Source organism: Crocuta crocuta, unplaced genomic scaffold (assembly GCF_008692635.1).
Source record: "Crocuta crocuta isolate KB4526 unplaced genomic scaffold, BGI_CrCroc_1.0 scaffold258, whole genome shotgun sequence".
NCBI classification, from domain to species: domain Eukaryota; kingdom Metazoa; phylum Chordata; class Mammalia; order Carnivora; family Hyaenidae; genus Crocuta; species Crocuta crocuta.
The window spans coordinates 4412893-4433481 of record NW_027532842.1 but is presented as its reverse complement, the minus strand read 5'-3'; the positions used below and the strand labels follow the sequence as shown (position 1 = coordinate 4433481).

Genomic DNA, 20589 nt, shown 5'->3' with positions numbered 1-20589 from the left:
ATCAACCTGTAAGTCAAGTTTAACTCACTATCATATCGATTCAAGTTCTTATCACCTTGAGTTTACTAACTTTCCCTTATTTGCCATGATTACACTTTTACACTTACTATAGTACATGTAAAAAGGGTCATAAATCATTCTTTTAGGAAAACTAGAGGCAGATAATATTAGGACCAGTTTTTGGACAGAGAAGTTGAGACAAGATCTTTAGTGCTTTGCTAAATTTACTCATTACTGAAAATGAAGTTACGCTTTACCCCATACCTTTTTCTTCTTTTGCACTAGAATATCTTGAGCAGAGTGGTGTAGTCCAGAGCCGATAATGGATTCTTATTCCAAAGAAGCCAGTAATTTCCTCTGTGCTTTTTGGTAAATATACAGAATCTATTTCACTTTCATGAAACAAGGGGCTGGACCTGAAAACTACAGAGATCTTCTAAATATAAAAATGATTTCTTTTCGTCAAAAAATTAATTACTGAGTTCCTATTATGAAAAGGCATTGTTCTTGGAGTTAAAGATACAATGACTCCTGTCCTCAAAAATTCACAATCTAGCTGGGAGGAGGGGCAAACGATCATATAAAACATGGAAATGGAATGATATCGATGAAAGACATCATTATAGAAGCCAAAGAGGGCTCCTGACTAAATTAAGAGAGGGAGATAAGATACAAGAAATGCTACTGGAGAAGGTAATGCCTCATCGGGGACTGAAGTGAGAAGTGACAGGTATCCAGTCAAGAAGAGACCAGAGGTGCATCTGAGGCAGAAGGAACACGAGTCAAAAGGCCTAGAGATGCTGAAGCAACTGGTGGATGGAAGGATGATGAAAGAGATCAGTCTTCTGTGAAAGGAGACTAGGTGCTCAGGGAGAAGTGGGGAGCTATCAGGTGACAGAGACAGGACCGGATTACAAAAGTCTCGAGGTGTCGGGCTAAAGGAGATTTTTCTTGGCCCTGTAGGCCAGGGATCAGAACACTTTCTCTAACAGCCAGAGGATAAATAATTTAGGTTTTGCAAGTCTCTGTTCCAACTACCCAGCTCTGCTGTTGTAGCACCGGAAGCAATCACATGTAGGGGCATCTGGGTAGCTCGGTCGGTTAAGCGTCCAACTTCAGCCCAGGTCATGATCTCCTGGTTTGTGAGTTTGAGCCCCGCATTGGGCTCTGTGCTGACAACTTGGAGCCTGGAGCCTGTTTCAGATTCTGTGCCTCTCTCTCTCTCTGTCCATCTCCTGCTCACGATCTGTCTGTCTCTCAAAAATATATATAAACGTTAGGGGCGCCTGGGTGGCTTAGTCGGTTAAGTGTCCGACTTTCGCTTAGGTCATGATCNTCTCTCTCTCTCTCCTAGAAATAAATAGAACATTAAAAAAATATATATATATATATAAACGTTAAAAAAATTTTTTAAAGAAAGAAAGCAATTACATGTAATACATCAACAAGTAAGTATGGCTGTGCTCTGATAAAACTTTATTTACAAAAACAAGCAGTGGGCCATCGGGCAGTAGTCCACCAAGCCAGTGTAGACATCAGGATACGGTGAAGCTACTGCATGTATTCATTACTACTTTTTGAATGCATCTTTCTGGAAACTGTATGAAGAATGAATCTGAGTGGAACTTGACTGAGGGCCGGGCAACAGTGGAGAACTGTGGCAGTGGTTCAGGGATGAAAAAGAGACTGTGCACAGACAAAATACTGAAAAGGTGGAATAAACAAGACTTTGGAACTGATTGGATGATGAAGGCCCATGGGGGCAGAAGTGGGGAAGAGAGGAGGAAGCGAAGAGGGGTAAGAGTGACCTTATGGCTGCAGCTTGGATGAAGGTCGGATAGCGATACTTACAATTTACATGGAGAATACTGAAAAAAGACACTGGTTTGGGGGGGAGGGGGGGGAGGGACCCTTGAATTACATGCTGAGGTAAGAGGTCTGCAAGATACCTGGAAAGCAATGTCCAGGCACCATTGAATTAATAATTCATAGAGACATCTGGGCTAGAGGCAAGCAGGCAGAAGAGAAATCAACTGATGGATGACAATTGGAATTATTAGAGCAAATGAGCTCTCTTAGAAAGATTTTCTTGGATAAGAAAATTCCTAAGAAGCTGGTGAAGGCCCTCCTACAGGGAAAAAAAAAAAACAAAAAACATGCACACATAAATATATGAATGCAATTTTCACAGAAATTTCAGGGTCTATGGACCCAAGTTGAGGCATTCCTGGTGAATGCAGGGTCCTGAAAAATACCAGCATTTAAGAGGTGGTTCAAGGTTTCCATGAATCAAATAGGGAAGAGATGGGGTTTCTTGTTTTGTTTTTTTTTAATCAGAAGAGGGTGGGGTGCCTGGGTGGCTCAGTCTGTTAAGCATCTGGTTCTTGGTTTCTGCTTAGGTCACCATCTCACAGTTCATGAGTTCAAGCCCTGCAGCAGGCTCTGTGCTAACAGTGCGGAGCCTGCTTGGGATTCTCTCTCCCTCTCTCTCTCTGCCCTTCCCTGCTTGCTCTCTCCATCTCTCAAAATAAATAAATAAACTTTAATTAAAAATCAAAAGAGGGTGACAGAGGTCCAATTAAATTCCACTTAAAAAACAACCACTGGGTTTGGCAATTAGGAATTGATTCCTAACCTTGAGCCACAATTCCAGTAGACTGGTTGAAATGGATAACAGATGGAAAGGGACCCAAGAGGGACCAAGAGGTAAGAAAAGAGAAACAGTGAGGGCTGTGTCTCAAGAAGTCTGACATTGAAGGGAAGAAAAGGTCATTTGTAGGGTATGCAGAATTTGACACGTTGTATCAACATCAAAATGTCAGTGACTTCTGTAAGAATTTATGTCTGTTTCAAAATAAGATAATATTCACAGTCTTGGGCTAGGGTAAATTAAAGAAGCACATTAAGTTGAGATTGCTTTTTTGAAATCACTGAAAATCTAAAAGCTTAAGATAAAAACTGGACACGTAATATCTAGAAACCCAGGCTGCATAGGAATGAATCCTTAATTTTTTGATCCAACCTACAAAGTCTTAGCTTCCTTATTTTTAAGATGCTCCCAGACAGATCTGCTCAAGGGACGTTAGAACAATTTGAAAACCTCAGTTGACAGATGAGAAAAGGAGAAACATATACGGTGGTTAATTGTGAAAACATGGAAAGACAGAAGCAAAAAAAAAAAAAAAAGACTGAACTTTTAACGGCCAAGTATCAGTTTACCTTTAAATCTTTTACCAACCTTCTGGTCAATTTAACGATGGAATCCCCTTCAGGGACCCCTGTCCTCATTTTGGGGGCATCATTCCTTGTATACAGAGCACGGTACTAACCCCGTAAGGTGGGTATGATCCCCATTTTCAAATGAGAGAAGCATTGCTCTGAGAAGTCCAAAGCCTTGTCCAAGTTCTCCAGGTGGCTAAGTGACAGAGCCAAGGACGTAGGCCCTGCGTGCCCATCTCACAGTCTCATTCCTCTGCCTTGGCCCCCTCTTCTCCCCTTTATTCAGGAATGCCAAGATGATGTGACACCCACAGAAACATCTTAAGAAGGAAACGCTCTGTTTCTAAAACTCACTAATCCTCAGGGTCCCAAAACGCAACAACAAACAATGACAAAACACTACCAGTTAGAACGAGGGCCTTCCCTCTCAAATAAAAACATGGCACCAAGTGTTTAAAGTCCCTCTAAAAGCATTACGATTCCTCAGACGGTAGCTTCTCGACACCCTCGGACACTTACCCTTCATCCCGATGTACCAAATGTCTCCTCCATGCCCTTCCTTCCAGAGTATGGCTCCCACATAGCTCACCAAGGACATGGCCAGGAGCAGCAAAAATAGCAGGAGGATTTGCACGTTGGTCACCTTCTCAACAGTCGATCTCTTGAGGGGCAGTTTGATGGAATTCTGCGCCACAGCACACGTACGCACACCAACGAGGATGAAAACCAAAGGAAGTAGACCGCGTGCGTGTTATTTGTGGTAAGAGGAGGTCGCAAATCCCAGCAGGTGGGAAGGAGAATACGGTTCGGCCACGTAACTATCGACCCTGAAAGGGTGCCATGTTGTTGATGACATGGCTTCCCACTCCAGTCCTCGGAGCGTTGTTTACTTATTCCCAGAGGACATGTTCACACAGATCCACCACCCCACGGTTCTAGGGGTTTTAAAAAATCAAATGTGGTAAATCAGACAGTCTAGGTGATCTTCTGTACAGATTTCTAAAAAGACTGTACTAATTTCTTGGCTTTAGTACTTATAGTTATTGAATTATTTCTGATTTGAAAACCATGGAAAGGTACCTCTCATCTGAGTCTGCTGGGGAAGTATTCTAGATTTTTACCAGTACAGGGGCACCCACGTGGCTCGGTCAGTTAAGGGTCCAACCTCAGCTCAGGTCTCATCTTGTGGTTTTCACGGGTTTGAGTCCCACGTCAGGGTCTGTGCTGACAGCTCAGAGTGTGGAGCCTGCTTCAAATTCTGTGTCTCCCTCTCTCTCTGTCCCTCCGCCCGCTCCACACACACACACTCTCTCTCTCTCTCTTTCTCAAAAATAAACATTGAAAAAAATTTTTAAAAAGATTTTGCCAGTCCAATAACTATTCTAATACATGTATATTTTAGGGAAACCAAAGCTCTGGGTTAGGGATACAGTGAGAGCTTCAAATAATAACTTTCTATTAACATTTCAGACTTGCCCATATATTTCTGATAACTGTCTGCATAGGTCTATTAAAATACTGGCAAATGTATGTATATTTAACCGTTTTTATATATAACATATATAACTGGCAAGCATATAGATACTTACAGATATAGATATTTAACTTTTCAATCATACTTTGCCAGAATAAATTTACCATTTCCACATATTTTCTTTTTAAGTAGGCTTCACACCCAGCACAGAGCCCCAACAAGGGGCTTGAACTCTCAACGCCGAGATCAAGACCTGAGCTGAGATCAATAGTCAGACACTTAACTGACTGAGCCACCCAGGTGCCCCTACATTTTTTTTCAGTGTGGAAGCATAAATCTTCAAACTCTGAAAATTATGAAAATATGAGTTAGTAATCTAAATTACTCAGCTCTTTTACAAAGCACAGGAATAAAAATTGAAATCCTAGCTTTAACTGCATTAAGTATATTATTAGAGAATGTCTGTGCATATATGTGTACATATTATAATTTATACAATATATACACTTATGTATAATATCTCCAAGGCAATAATGTCATACCTTCTCTTTTGTTAACCGGTACCAGTAATGTCTTCAAATGTTATACAACATAGAATAGTTTTCAGCTAAGTGTGTTGTGCTTAAAATCTTTCAGTAAGGAAATATTTACGTTTACCAGTTTTTTCTTTCCTAACATCATGAAAAAGCCCAAGTGGAGATATTTTGTTATTCTGACATGACACAATCAGCGTGTATAATAAGCAATGATTTACACGCACAAAGTAACGTGACAGAGAAGGATGCACTTTCTCGTGAGCTGCTGCACAGAGGAGCCACTATCCCCGGAGCGGGGCCCAGGGGGGTGGGACAATGGAGTAGCCTCCTTAAATTAACAGTAGACATTTAAATCTGAGCTGCAGTGTTGTGTTAGCAGGTATACAATTACGCCATACAGCATGATCATTTGAAGACCGCCGAAGTCAGAAACGTGTCGTGTGTGAGTTGTGCATCTTACAGTGGAATCACGGGTCGTGATTATGTGGGTCCTGTGTTGCTCTTGGTTCACGGTCCAAATACAAAGTCTGTCTGTGGATAGGCCGTGTTTCTATCACTGTCTTAGATCGGGGTTTTTAGTATACAGAGTGTAAGGAACACTTACACATGAATGCACTACTGCCGGCTGCAACCCCAGGGCAGGAAGAATGAGAGGAAAAAGAAACATGAGACAAGAAATCAGGAAGCAGAGAGTGGAAGGTTACTGACCTGTCATAGTTTTGTAAGGAAATGTGTTCAGCTCCTCAGTCACAAGCGCCCCGATTTTCCTTAAACTAGTCGGTCCCCACGCCATGCCTTCTTCGTCTGCCATTTACCCGAAGTCACACTGAGCAGCCCTCCCCAGAGGGCCGCTGGACACATGCAGTTCCTGGTCCAGCGCTCTCCTACCTGCCTCCCCTTCATTCTGAACCTCCCCATGCCCTTGACCCTTTCATCGACTCTACTCAGCCTTCAGGCCTCAGTTTATCTGCATGGTACTTCCCACAGCAGCCTCGACGTCAGGTTGGATGGGCTCCTGTGTAAACACACGGCGTCCTACACTCGCCTTCCTTAGTGACCTCTTGCTATTAGTTACCTTGACTGTCTTCCTTGACAGACTGCAAGTAACCCAAGGGCAGGAAAGACGCCCCGTGCCCTACTGTACCCCAAGACCATAGCACAGCGTCTGGCATTACATAGGTGCCAAAGACATACTGTGCAAGAAGCAGTCAAAGCCAATGTTGTGTTTTAGTAGGTAGAATAATGGGGAGACTTACTGTCAAAGTATTGAGGATAATAAACATGCAAAACATTCGGAGACCAAAACAGGTGTTTTGAGGGACACCCTGAGGGATTCTTGAAAGATTGGGAAGAATGGTAGGTGAGAGTAGTAACTTACACCGAACTTCTAATGTCATTTTGGCCAAAATCATCTTTCTATTAGTCATACAGACTACAATGAAATACGGACCTCCCCTCAAACTTCAGGTTAGTAAACAGAAATGAGTGTCCTAAATGCAAGAGATATACGATGCGAACCCCCCTCCCCTCATAAAAAAGGAAAATATCTAGAGGCGATACAGTCATCACAAACTATTTTACCTGCATGAATTTGGTTTCAGATCCAGTATAAATAACTATGCCAAGGACCCACTGGGTATTTTTAAGCTGTGTACCTCTTAGCAGGACCTGACCAGGTCCGACTGCAACCGGGCTAAAAAGAAAGAAGAGCAGTTATAAATTACCAAGACGTTTTTCCTTTTATTTCCACAATGTAAAGCAAGCCGAGGCTTTCACCTCATACATATTTCTTTTTTCAGGTTCAACTTTGGGGGGAAATAGCAATAAAAACAAATACGTCTTCATACAAAGAGCATGGGAAAAAATTGTTTTATCATCCAATTCTCACTAACCTAATGATATGTTGATTAAAAATTCTAGAGAAACAATATCTCTCACAACCTAGGGTGACTAGGAAACTTACTGTCAAGGAAGACTGGATGGAGGAATAAATACTTGTGTGTTCCCAATTTGGTGATCAATAGAAAAGGTTACATGTGGTCATTCTGAGCACACGAAGCAAGCCGTGGTTGTCTTGTTTTCCTGGCCTCCTCCCCTCCAGCACTGGACTGACTCACTATGTAAAAAATGCTTCCGGGGTGCTGGGGTGGCTCAGTCAGTTGAGTATCGGACTTCGGCTCAGGTCATGATCTCACAGTTCGTGAGTTTGAGCCCCACATTGGGCTCTGTGCTGACAGCTCAGAGCCTGGAGCCTATTTCAGATTCTGTGTCTCCCTCTCTCTCTGCCCCTCCCTTGCTCATTCTCTCTCTCTCTCTTACTTGCTCTCAAAAATAAACAAACATTTTAAAAAATGCTTCCATAAAAGTCTTAAGTGAAAGCTAAACAGAAGTGGAGCAGAAATTAGGAAAAATCCTTCCTTATTATCGGACTGAATTCCTAGTGGCTTCTCTTCTTGGATGACTTTCAAAACCTTGTTCCTCCCACTAACTTACCCCAAGGGATGTGCTGAGTGCTTCTATGCAGGGGGGACTTAGACCCGACTTCTCTAGCCTTTCCATACGCATACGCTGGTATACTGATTTTAAAAATGCCATACATTTTCCTCTCATATTTAAGAATCTTTTTAACAATATATTGATGCCTTAGGTATTGCAAAATCAAGTAAAAAATGAAAAACTATTAAACTGAGAGAACAAAAACTGCCATATTTTATGTCCCATTTAAAAAAGATGTTTGATAAGAGAAAGATGATACATACCTTTTACCATTTAGATACAAGGTTCCAATGAAGGTATCGAAATGACGATTAGGTCCTTCGCATTCTATTTTTCCAGAGAGGCTTGACAATTGTTTTTCTGTTTGCATGTCAGCGGTTTGTAACAAAGCCTGTAAAATAAAGTCAAAAGAAAATAAAATGGATATAAAACCTTAATGGCAAAGTTCAGTGCCCTAGCAGTTAATAAAAAAAAAAATTCTGGAAATTAGGGTCCAAAATGTACTGCACTTACCAGATGATAAGGTACCTCAAACTTTAACATAAACTTTGTTAGAAAACTTTGTCATACCAGTATTTTGCAAATCATTTTAACATGGTTCAAAGAGGTAGGAAAGTCAAGTGCTCATCATCTTTACATGAAAATAAGTTTTGAAAGTGTAGTAACTATAGCCAAACATGTCACATTTCACACATTTATGGCTGTAGCTGATGCTCCTAAAATCTGGACCACACTGAGAGCAGCAAGGATCTAGAATAAGGACTCCAAACTTTTGCATACATCAGATTCACGAGCAAGTCTCCTTAAAATACAGATTGCTGAGATTCAGCCCCAGGGTGTTTTTTTACTCAGTAGGTCTGAGGTGGAATGCTAGGATTTGCATTTCAAAAAGGATGCTGATGCTGCTGATCTGGAGAGCACACTGGAGAAACACTGATCTAGAGAATGTCTCTTTACGATATGATCTCAACTTTACAGAGAGCAAAAGGAGATCATCTTCAGGAGAACAAGAATCAAATTGCCATCAGTCTTTTTAACATCAGTACGAGATACAGGAAGACAGTGAATTTTTACTTTTTTTAAAAAATGTTTTATTTATTTCTAGGAGAGAGAGAGACAGCGTGAGCAGGGGAGGGTCAGAGAGAGAGGGAGACACAGACTCTGAAGCAGGCTCCAGGCTCTGAGCTGGCAGTCAGCACAGAGCCCGACGCGGGGCTCGAACCCACGAACCGTGAGATCATGACCTAAGCGAAAGTCAGACGCTTAACCAACTAAGCCACCCAGGCGCCCCGACTTTTAATCATCTAAATAAAAGACCTTTAAATTTAGAATGTTGCATCTTTCCAAATATCAAACAAATGTGAAAGTTTAATGCAAATATTCCCAGGCATCCAAACGTCTTAGAAGTTTTGACCCTCCGAAACATACATTGAAAGAGTTTGAATGCACTTCTGTTAATAAAAAGATGTCTTACGGAAAATCTAAGAGCAAGTTACCAACGGGGAGAAGGCTTTTATAACACATATAACTGACAAAGAATTGGTATAAAAAATATGAGGGACTCGAGTGACTCAGTCGGTTGAGCTTCCGACTTCAGTCCAGGTCATGATCTCAGGGTTCCTGAATTCACACCCCACATCGGGCTCGCTGTCAGTGCAGAGCCTGCTTTTGATTCTCTCTCTCTCTCTCTCTCTCTCTCTGCTTCTCCTCTGCTCATGTTCTCTCAAAAAATAAACAAGACATTTAAAAAATATTTAAATATGTAAAGAAATCCTATAAACCAATAAAAAATACAAATATCCCAATAGAAAGATGAATAAACATGAACAAATATTTCCCAGAAAAAGAAAATACATATTACCAGTAAGCTCAAAAGCAGATGCCCAAGAATGATATATTAATGAATTTAAAAAGAAAAAGTAGGGGCGCCTGGGTGGCTCAGTCAGTTAAGCATCTGACTTCGGCTCAGGTCATGATCTCACAGTTCATGGGTTCGAGCCCCGCGTCGGGCTCTGTGCTGACAGCTCAGAGCCTGGAGCCTGTTTCAGATTCTGTGTCTCCCTCTCTCTCTGCTCTTCCCTCATTTATGCTCAGTCTCTTTCTCTCAAAAATAAGTGAACATTTAAAAAAATTTTTTTAAAAAAGAAAAAGTATTATCATATCAATTGAGGCTGAGAAAATTAGTAAGAGTTTAATGTGCACTCTAGAAAAATAAAATTCTTAGCACAACTTTGCAAAGTTGGTAAAAGTTATCTACCAGAATGGAATGCAACTATCCACACTTAACTATAAAATGTTAAATTGCTTCCATGTTAGTCAGGAACAAGAAGAGACTGGGCTCTATCATCAAATGTATTTGTAACTGTTCAGGACTTTCTGGGTATTGCCATAAGATGGAGGGGGGGGGGTGAGCGGTAAGAAATTAGGTATGATAATTGGAAAGCAAACAACAAAAATAACCCAATTTTTAAAGAAAGAATTTATCACCCAAAAAATTCCTATCTGCTTTACTTAAAAATTATAGAAATGTGTAGGACTATTTAGTAAGAATTTAGTAGGAATATTTAGTAAGATGTTTGGATTTAAGATCAATAAACAAAAATAACTATAGATGTATCACAAACATCCATCCACTAGAGGGCAGCTGTCTAATAAAGCCGCTATAGCCATCCGTATAAACCATTTTTTGTGTGTGTGAACATAGATTTTGACCTCTCTGGAATAGCGCAATTACTGGGTCACATAATAGTTGTGTGTTTAATTTTATACAAAACTGCCAAAATGTTTTCCCAAGCGGCTGTACCATTTTATATTCCCACCTGCAATGTATGAATAATCCACTTTCTCCACATCCTCACCTGCATTTGATGTTGGAACTATTTTACATTTTGGCCATCCTGATAGGTGTGTAGTGATACTTCACTCTGATTTTAATTTGCATTTCCCTAATGGTTAATGATGTAGAAAATGCCTTCATATGCTTGTTTTCCATTTTTATATCCTATTCTATGAAATGTCTCTGTCTCTTTTGCCCATTTTGGTTTGGCTTTTTTTTAAATTATTTTTTATTATTATTTTATTTTTTGGTTTATTCATCATGATATTTATTGAATGCATGTTATTCAATATGTGCATGTGCTTGAGATGCTGGGGTTGATTCAATAGTTTAAACAAACAAACAAAAACAAAGTCCCTGCTCTTTGATGGTCACTTTAAAAATACTGCACCCACTTGGGAAAATATTACAAAGAACTTCATTACTGGTTTGGCTTTTTTTTATTTATTTATTTTTAAATGTTTTTTATTTATTTCTAGGAGAGAGAGAGAGTCACAGACTGAAACAGGCTCCAGGCTCTGAGCCGGCAGTCAGCACAGAGCCCGACGCGGGGCTCGAACCCACGAACCGCGAGATCATGACCTAAGCGAAAGTCGGACGCTTAACCGACTAAGCCACCCAGGCGCCCCTGGTTTGGGTTTTTTTAAATGAAAAGTTTGAGAGTTCTTTATATATCCAGATACCAGTCATTTGTCAGGCATGTGGTTTGCAAATATTTCCTCCTGGTTTTCAGCTTGTCTTCATCTTCTTCAAAAGCAAAAGCTATTTATTTTGATGAGGTCCAATTTATCAATTTTTCCTTTTCTGGATCACATTTTTTATACTGAATCTGAGAAATCTTGGTCTACTGTGGATCCTAAAGATTGTTTTCCAATTTTTTCCCTAAAAGTTGTATAGTTTTACATTTTACATTTAAGTCATGATGAATTATTAAATAACTTTCGTATAAAGTGTGACTTAGGTCAAGGATTTATTTGGTGTTTTGGGGGCTTTTTGTTTTGTTTTGTTTTGTTTTGTTTTGCCTATGAATGTACAATTGCTCCAGCACCATTTGTTGAAAATGTTAGCTTTTCTCTAAAGAACTGCTTTTGCGCCTTTGACGAAATCGCTTGGCATGTTTGCATGGATCGATTTCTGGGTTTTCTATTCTGTTGCATTGAGCTATGTGTCTATCCCTTTACCAAAACTACACACTCTTGATTACTGTAGTTGTAGAATGTCTTGAAATCAGGCAGATTTATTCCTTCCATTTTATGCTTTCTCAAAAATTTTTTAGCTATTATAGTTTATTTGCCTTTCTGTAAATACTTTAGGATAACGTCATCCGTATCTACAAAAGATCTTGCTGGGATTTTCCAATGAGTTCCATTAAATTTGTATTAAATTTGGGGAGAATTAGTATCCTTGCTGTGTTGAGACTTCCAATCCATGAGCACTGTTTATCTCTCCATTTATCTGGGTCTTCTTTAAGTTCTTTCATCAACATTGTAATGAAATTTTCAGCATTAAGATCCTGTCTATATTGTTAGATTCATACCTAATTCACATTTTAAGTGCTTATAAATGGTATTGTTTTTTTTTTTTAACTTCAGGGTCCACAGGTTTATTGCCACGGTACACAAAGGAAAGTGGTTTTGTATGTTTATCCGGTATCCAGCATCCTTGCAAAAAACACATCATTTTATTTTAGACTCCTTGGGAATCTAGATAGACAAGTTCTTTACGTAGACAGCTATGTCAAAGTCAAATAAAGGCAATCTTGTTACTTCCCTTCCAATATGTATGCCTCTTTTTCTTTTTGTTGCATTTTCTACCACTTCAAGTGCTATCTGAATAAGAGTAATGTCAGCAGATATTCTTGCCTGGTTCCCATTTCTGGGGGGAATGCATTTAGTCTTTTACCACTTACGATTTTGTCACATAGATTTTAACATTAGCTCTAAGATTTTTGTAGGTGTTCTTTACCAAGTTGAGAACATTCCCCTCTAGTTCTACATTTCTCTAATTTTTCTCATGAATTGACATTGAATTTTGTCAGATGCTTTTCCTGCCTTTACTGATATTATCATGTGATTTTTCTTCTTTAAGCCTAAAATGGTGGATTACATGGATGGATTTCCAATTATTAAATGAGCCTTGACTACATGGAATAAACCTTTATACTTCTTTTCCTATATTACTGAATTCTATTTACTAGTAGTTTTAAAGAATTTTGGTGTCTAAACCCTTGAAGGATATTGAAACATTTTCTTTCTTTTTTTTTTTTTCTTCTTCAGTGTCTTTGTCTGGTTTGGGAATCAGGGTAATAGTAACAGCTTCATAAAATGAACTGGAAAATGTTCCCTCCTTTTCTTTTTTCTAGAGGAAACGGTGTATAATTAGTGTTAACTATGCATTGCATGTTTCTTCGAATATTACAGTTAAACCACCAGGACCTTGAGATTCCTTTTGGGGGGATTTTTAAGTTATGAATTCAATTTCCTTAGAAGCTATTGGGCTATCCAATTTATCTTTTCCAAGTGTTTCTAGGTTTTTCTGGTATCTTTGCCACGATTTCTAGCTTTATTCTGCCATGGTTGGAGGATACATTCTCCATGGCTTCAATTCTTTTCATTTTCATGAGGCTTGTTTTATGACACAGGAATTATGTATCTTGGTGTATATTCTTGGGCACCAAAAAGAACGTGTCTTTATTCTGTTGGGTATTGTTGAATGCAGTATAAACATCAAATAGACCCTGTTGGTCGATGGCATTTAGTTCTATATCTTTGAGAATCTTCTGTCTGGCTGTTCTGTCAGTTAATGAGACAGGGTTGCGGAAGACTCCAACCAAAGACGTGGACTGGTCGGTTACCTTTGAAGTTCTAGCAATTTCAGCTTCACATATTTGCAGCTCTGTTTCTTGATGCATACACATGGACACTGCTGTGTCTTATTGGGGGATTTGTCTCTCTTGTCATTATGTAATGATAAAAAATGTTCCCTTCTGTTTCTGGCAATTTCATTTGCTCTGATGTCTCCTTGATTTGATATTAATAAAGCCACTCCTGGGGCGCCTGGGTGGCTTAGTCGGTTAAGCGTCCGACTTTCGTTTAGGTCGTGATCTCGCGGTTCGTGGGTTCGAGCCCCGCGTCGGGCTCTGTGCTGACTGCCAGCTCAGAGCCTGGAGCCTGTTTCAGTCTGTGACTCCCTCTCTCTCTGACCCTCCCCTGCTCACGCTGTCTCTCTCTCTCTCTCTCTCCTAGAAATAAACAAAACATTAAAAAAAAATAAAGCCACTCCTGATTTCTTTTAATTAATCTTTACACAATAGGTCTTTTTCTTTCTTTTTTTTTAACTTTTAACCTGCCTATACCATTATAATTAAAGTGAGTTGTATAGAAAACTTATATGATCCAGCATATACTTGGATTATGTTTTTAATCCTTTAGATACCATTCCAATCCAATATTTCAGGGCATATTAATGCCATTTACATTTCATATAATTATTTTCTTTGCTTTTTCTGATTTTGCTTTATTATTTTTTTCTTTTTCCTGCTTTCCTTTCAGTTACTTGAACATTTTTTAGAATTCCATTTTGGTTTATTGATAGTGTTTTTTAGTATATTCCTTAGTGTATAACTATTACAGTGGTTATTCCAGGCACTACATTATTAAAGTATAACTTCTCGGGGGGGCGCCTGGGTGGCTTAGTCGGTTAAGCGTCCGACTTTCGCTTAGGTCATGATCTCACTGTTCGTGGGTTCGAGCCCCGCGTCGGGCTCTGTGCTGACTGCCAGCTCAGAGCCTGGAGCCTGTTTCAGTCTGTGACTCCCTCTCTCTCTGACCCTCCCCTGCTCACGCTGTCTCTCTCTGTCTCTCCTAGAAATAAATAAAAATATTTTAAAAAAATAATAATAAAGTATAACTTCTCACAGTTGGCGTCATCACTTATGAGTTTAAATAAGATATAGAAGCCTTGCTTCCTTTTGTCTCTTTACCCTCTCCTAATATATATCTTAAATATTTTCTTTCATACATTTAGAATGTCAGATAATTTTATCCTTTTTGTTTCAACCATAAAACATAATTTAGAAAACTGAAGAGAAAAAACATATTGTATTTGGACTTATTTTTGCTTATCATGCTCTTTATCCCTTCTTTCTTATGTTCTTTTATGGTTTCCTTTCTGTTTTAACACCTTCCTTTAGCCATTCTTTACAGTAGGTCTTGTGGCAACAAATTCTGTTATTTTTTCTTTCAATGGAGAGTGTTTTCATTCTCTCTTCATTCTTGAAAAACATGTTTGCTCCATACATGATTCTGGGCTGACAGTTCTTACCGATCAGCATTTTTTAAACGTTATTCCACTTCCTTCTGACCTCCATGGGTTTTTAGTAAGAGATCTGCTTTTACACAAATGGTCTTCTCCCTACAGGTAGGGTCTGTTTTCTCTCAACTACTCTGAAATATTTTTTGTTTTCAGAAGTTTGATTATAATGTGTCTTTGTATGGATTTCTTTGGGTTTATCCTTTTTGGTTCACTCAGCTTCCTAAATTTACAGTTTATGTCTTTTGGCAGATTTGTGAAGTTTTAGCCACTGTTTCTTCTACTGGTTTTGCAGCTCCACCCTCTCTTCCCCTTCCAGTGTCTCGTGTCATGACTGCCAGCTCTTCGGTTATACCCCCACAGGTCTCCGAGGCTCTGTTCAGTTTTCTTCCTCAGCCTATTATCTCTGTTGTTCAAGTCGGGTAATTTCCATGGCTTTATCTTTCAGTTCATGGATTCTTTCCTCTCTCCCTTCTATTCTGCTGTGGAGCTCATCACTTGAGAGTTTTTAATGCCTTAAGTACTCACTGTACTTTTAAGTCCCGCAATTTCCATTGGGTCATCTATTTCTTTGCTGAGATTCTGTTTTCTTTGCTGAGACTTCTTATATTTTCCTATTTGTTTCAAGCATGTTTGTAGTTTCTCATTGAAGTTTTTTTCCCCCAGTGGATCCTCTAAAATTGCTTCCAGATAATTCTAACATCTCATTATCTTGGTGGTGGCATTAGCTGCCCTTTTTTTTTTTTTTCAATGAGTTTGAGAGCCTCCCGGTTTTTGGTATAATGAGTGACTTTTTATTGAAATCTGGACATTTGGGGCATCAGGAGATCTGGGTATCATTTAAACTTTCTGGGTTAGGTGGCTTCCTTTGACACCACTCTGCCAGGCAAAGGGGGTGTTGCCTCATTACTGCAAGATGGGGGTAGGAAGACAAGCTGCACACTTGGGCTCTGCGGGCAGCTGGCCAGGAGGGGGAGTCCCAGCTCCCCAGCAGGCCTCCAACACTGAAGAGACTGGAACGCCATTGCTGCTGTCCGTGTCGTCTCCACTGTGAAAAAAGGGGAGCGCCTTAGTGCCACCCTTATTACAAAATCAAAGTCCTCGCTTCCTACTTGGCTTCTCTGACACTACCCTTGTGGTGGAGTTGGGTGCCTCCTTACAGCCTGGTAAGGGTGGAAGTCAAGGCTCGACACCCAGCCCGAGCTGGCAGAAGGGAGCGGGACAGTATTTTCACTCTGTGTTTGGCTGGGGTAGGGTGGCCACTGTCAAAGTCTCTGTCTTACTGTCTGCCTTTCTTCCAGCCCTTGGACTAGAGAAAGGAGGCTTTCGTCGGGGCATCTTTTTGGGGGGTCTCTGTCCATTGGTTTTTCTGGGTTTTTGGTTTCTTCAGTCCCAAACCTGGTATGTAGAAGGCAAAAGGAAAACCCGGGGAACTCACCACCATGTTGTTCCACAGCTTCTAAGGTCCCACAATCTACCTTCTTCTATCACTCTTTCAGTGTTTTTCAATGACTCTTTCAAGGTCTCCTTATATTTGTTTTCTACGTAATGTCCAAACTTTTTAGTTTTACTTAGCAGGGAAAATAGAAGAAAGCATGTCTACTTCATTTCTCCTGAAACAGAAGTCTATAATTGCATTTTTAAAAATGAAGAAGGTACAACCAAACTATCAGAACAATTAGTACTGGGGATAAAGGTGTGATTTAGAAGATGGAGGGGCTTTAGTAGACTGCCTAAGCTTCTGTATTATTTATGTTATTTTTACAAAGATGATATATTACTTTAATAAAGTCTAAATATATATTTTTAATTTTTGATCCAACTAAAGTTTGCAAAAAAGATTAGCAGACATGTAAATAGTCAAATGTACAATGAGGGGCTTCCTTTCTGAAGCAAAGACTCAATTATTTTATTTATTTGGTGGGGGAAGAGAGAGAGCGCACAAATAGAGGAGAGGGGCAGAGGGAGAAGGGTAGAGAATCTTAAGCAGGCTCCACACTCCTCACAGAGCCCAACACAGGGCTCGATCCCACAATCCTGGGATCATGACCTGAGCCAAAACCAGGAGTTGGATACCCAATTGACTGAACCACTCAGGTACCCCAAGGCTCAATTATCTTAAAGGTCAATGTCTTTTTTCCATTAATAGCAAGTTAAAAACTATCTCCTTCCATTCATAATCACGAGTTACTCTGTAATTCAAATGAGAGTTTAAAAAGCAGTGTTATATAAGATCACTCGAAGCTCATTTAGATGAATAACTATGATATTTATCGTGACAGTAGTCATATTACCAAAGTACTCACAAAAATATCCTCAAAACAACATGCACAAAGGCATGTTATCCTTTATGACCTGAATTTTATAGGACATTTTTTTTTCTTATAGTAGTGACATATTACTTACTTCTTACTTATTTTTTAAAATACCTTGTAAATAACTGCTGAGGATGCATTACATCTACGCAGGAGTGGTAAAGTACTTTTCTTCATGAAAAATAAATAACTGGTACCTGACAAGACTTGACATTGTGAGTTTAAGCATAAAATCGGGATTTAAAAAGGTGTCTTTACCTGCCGTATTTTTAGGTTTGTCTCCCCATCCAGATTACTGGTTGCAATATAACACGTTGCCTCGGGTTCACTGAGGAAAATAAAGCAAGTGACACTGAATCAATCTCTCTCCCAAGAAACTAATTTCCCAATAATGTTAACAATGAAACAGGACTTACATCAGTGGCTTCTAGGTTTCTTCACAACTGAAAGGACCACAGTTACTTTTCCAGGAGATACTAACAGTCTGATTCCACCAGCCTAAAATTCATCTTGTAGTAGAAAACTTTCTACCCTTAAAAAAGCTGTGTGATTACTCTTTAATTTCAAAAAGAGAGATGGCTGAGGGTGAACAGGAGATGTGATATAGCTCAGAACAGGCCAGCAGCACAACTAAGGTCAAACTTAAAATTCTGTTATTTTCTAAAATGCGTTCATTGTAGTTCCCAATGGTTCAGGCTCTATGGCCTTTATAATGAGGGTAAATCTTTAGGATGACTTCGGACAGAGCAGAAGCCCACAGAAATGGGCTTCTCTATTTCTATCTCACCTCACCAGTTAAAAAATTAACACAGACTTAACAAGCATTTGCCTTGCCAGATTTTACTCCATGCCAAACGCAATTCACTCATGAAAATTAGTTATCTGGGGGGAAATGCCACAAAGAATAACAAAAATGTCATTAAAGTTTACTTAGTCTTCATTGCAGTCTTAACTCTTTTGACTGTATCTCATTCCCTGCAATATCAAGTTGAAAGTAAAACAATCTGGGGGCGCCTGTGTGGCTCAGTCGGTTAAGTGCCCAACTTCGGCTCAGGTGATGATCTCACAGTTCGTGGATTCGAGCCCTACGTCGGGCTCTGTGCTGACAGCTAGTTCAGAGCCTGGAGCCTGTTTCAGATTGTGTGTCTCCCTCTGTCTCTGACACTTCCCTGTTGACGCTGTCTCTCTCTCTCTCTCTCTCTCTCTCAGAAATAATAAATAAATAAATAAATAAATAAATAATAAAGTAAAACAATCTGTATCAGTTTTGCCAGTTGAGACCATACACCCCAAAATAAAAATATATCTTCGTTAAGGATGTCAGTGGTATAACAAAGTAAGAAGTTCCAAAAACTTACTCCTCTATAAAACAATGAGATAACTGACAAAAATGATCAGAATCAAGTTTTCCAGAACTCTGAAAATTAACTAAAGACTTAAATCAATCCTGGGAGAATTTATTCAAGAAAAAAGCCAAATATTGTTTTTTTTAAGTGAGCTTCATAATATTTTAACTTCCTCCTGCCTTGGGCTCAGTGGCAGCTTTAAAAAAATAATACTCCACATTCCCAATACTGAGGGATCATAAAAGAGAATGATTTCTTTCAAAGCCTTATTCCCAAAAAGTTATTTCACCTGTCTGATGGTCTCTGGAAGGGCTTGTTTTATCTGACTTGGCCTAGACCTTACTCAGTGCTAAAACCCTAGGTAAAGGGTGGTGGGGGTGGGGAAACATTTGTTGAGAACACTTACAGGAAAGTGTTTTAATGTTGCAGGTGTCTGAGGTGATGTATAAGAACAGACTAACCAAAAGGCCAAAAAGAAAAACTTAAAAAATTTTTTTAAATGTTTATTTTTGAGAGAGACACAGAGAGAGAGAGAATGAGCAGGGAACGGACAAGAAAAGAAGGAAACAGAATCTGAAGCAGGCTCCAGGCTCTGAGCTGTCAGCACACAGACTGACGTGAGGCTCAAACTCATACCCAGGTGCCCCCTAAAAGAAAAACTTCTAATGAAAAGCAACAGAAAAAAAATCCTGGGGAAGAGAGAGAATTCGATTGTCAGAGATGCCACATTATATTACTTAAAATGTTAAATTTTCAACAAAAATCATGAAACATGAAAACCCTGAGCAGCAAGTAAGTATGAACCATATACAGATTAAAAAGCAATCAATAGGAAATGTTCCTGAGCCAGTTCAGACATTGAACTTACTAGACAAAAATGTAAATCACATGCCAAATATGTTCAAATAGCTGAAGGAAACTAGGTCAAAAGAAATAACATATTACAACATGTCCCACCAAATAGAGAAGATCAATAAAGAATAGAAATTACAAAAAAGAAACCAAATAGAAATTCTGGGGTTGAAAAGTATGATAACTGAGATTTAAAATTCACTGTTCAGATTTGAGCAAGCAGAAGAAAGACTCGAACTGGAAGATAGGTCAATTGAGAGAACTCAGACTAAGAAACAAAAATTTAAAGGAATAGGAAAAAAAAATAGAGCCTCAGAGACCTGTGGGACGCAAACAAACATACCACTATACACATACTGGGAGTCCCTAAAGGAGAATTCAGAAAGGGGCAGAAAAAAGTATTTAAAGAAATGATACCCCAAAACTTCCTAAATTTGATGTACCGCATTAATCTACACATCCAAGAAGCTCAACAAAATAAGCCTCCAAGTAAAATATTCTCAAAGAAACCACACCTAGACAAATCATAATCAAACTGTTGAAAATTAAAGCCAAAGAGAAAATCTTGATAGCAACAAGAGAAAAACTACTCACCACTTTCAACAGATGATAAATAGACTATCAAATCTTTCTCAGCAGAAACCTTGGAGGAGGTTAGAAGGTACTAGGATGACATATTCAAAGCCCTGGAAAAAATTATCAACTGAGAATGCTGTATCCAGCAAAATTACCTTTCAAAAAATGAAGAACTAATACATTTCCAGATGAATAAAAATAGAGACTGTTTGTAGCAGGCTTACCCTATAATAAATACTGAAGGGATTTCATCAGACTAAAATGAAAAGTCAAAAAGTCGTATCTCAATCCACATAGAGAAAAAAAGAGTACCATTAAAAGTATATATAGGCAAATATAAAAGACACATATAACATATAACCTATATGTATATGTGTGTGTGAACACACACATATAATTTTTTGCTTATAACTTTTTTCTCCTTATTTAAAAGTCAACTGCATAAGCAATAATCATACGTCTATGTTGAGGATCACACAATGTATAAATATATAATTTGTCATAACAGCAAAAAGGAGGGAGAAGTGGTAATAGAGATATTTTGGAGCAGTTTTTGAACACTAAGGAAACTAGACTAGTATTAATCCAAACTAGATTGTTATATAAACTGTGATGCTAATTGTCATCC

At 39.0% G+C, this 20589-nt stretch overlaps 1 protein-coding gene across 1 annotated transcript in view; it reads right to left on the bottom strand.

Annotated features, from left to right (window-relative positions):
* The window catches only part of LOC144216133 (phospholipid-transporting ATPase IB-like), a 194503-nt gene that overhangs the window by 140171 nt on the left and 33743 nt on the right, over window positions 1-20589 (bottom strand). The window contains exons 8-11 of the mRNA XM_077745421.1: window positions 17446-17515; window positions 7989-8116; window positions 6811-6922; window positions 3739-3904 (exon numbers count right to left, since the gene is read on the bottom strand). Of these exons, the coding sequence (XP_077601547.1) occupies window positions 3739-3904; window positions 6811-6922; window positions 7989-8116; window positions 17446-17515 (476 nt within the window). The remainder of the gene's footprint in view (window positions 1-3738; window positions 3905-6810; window positions 6923-7988; window positions 8117-17445; window positions 17516-20589) is intronic.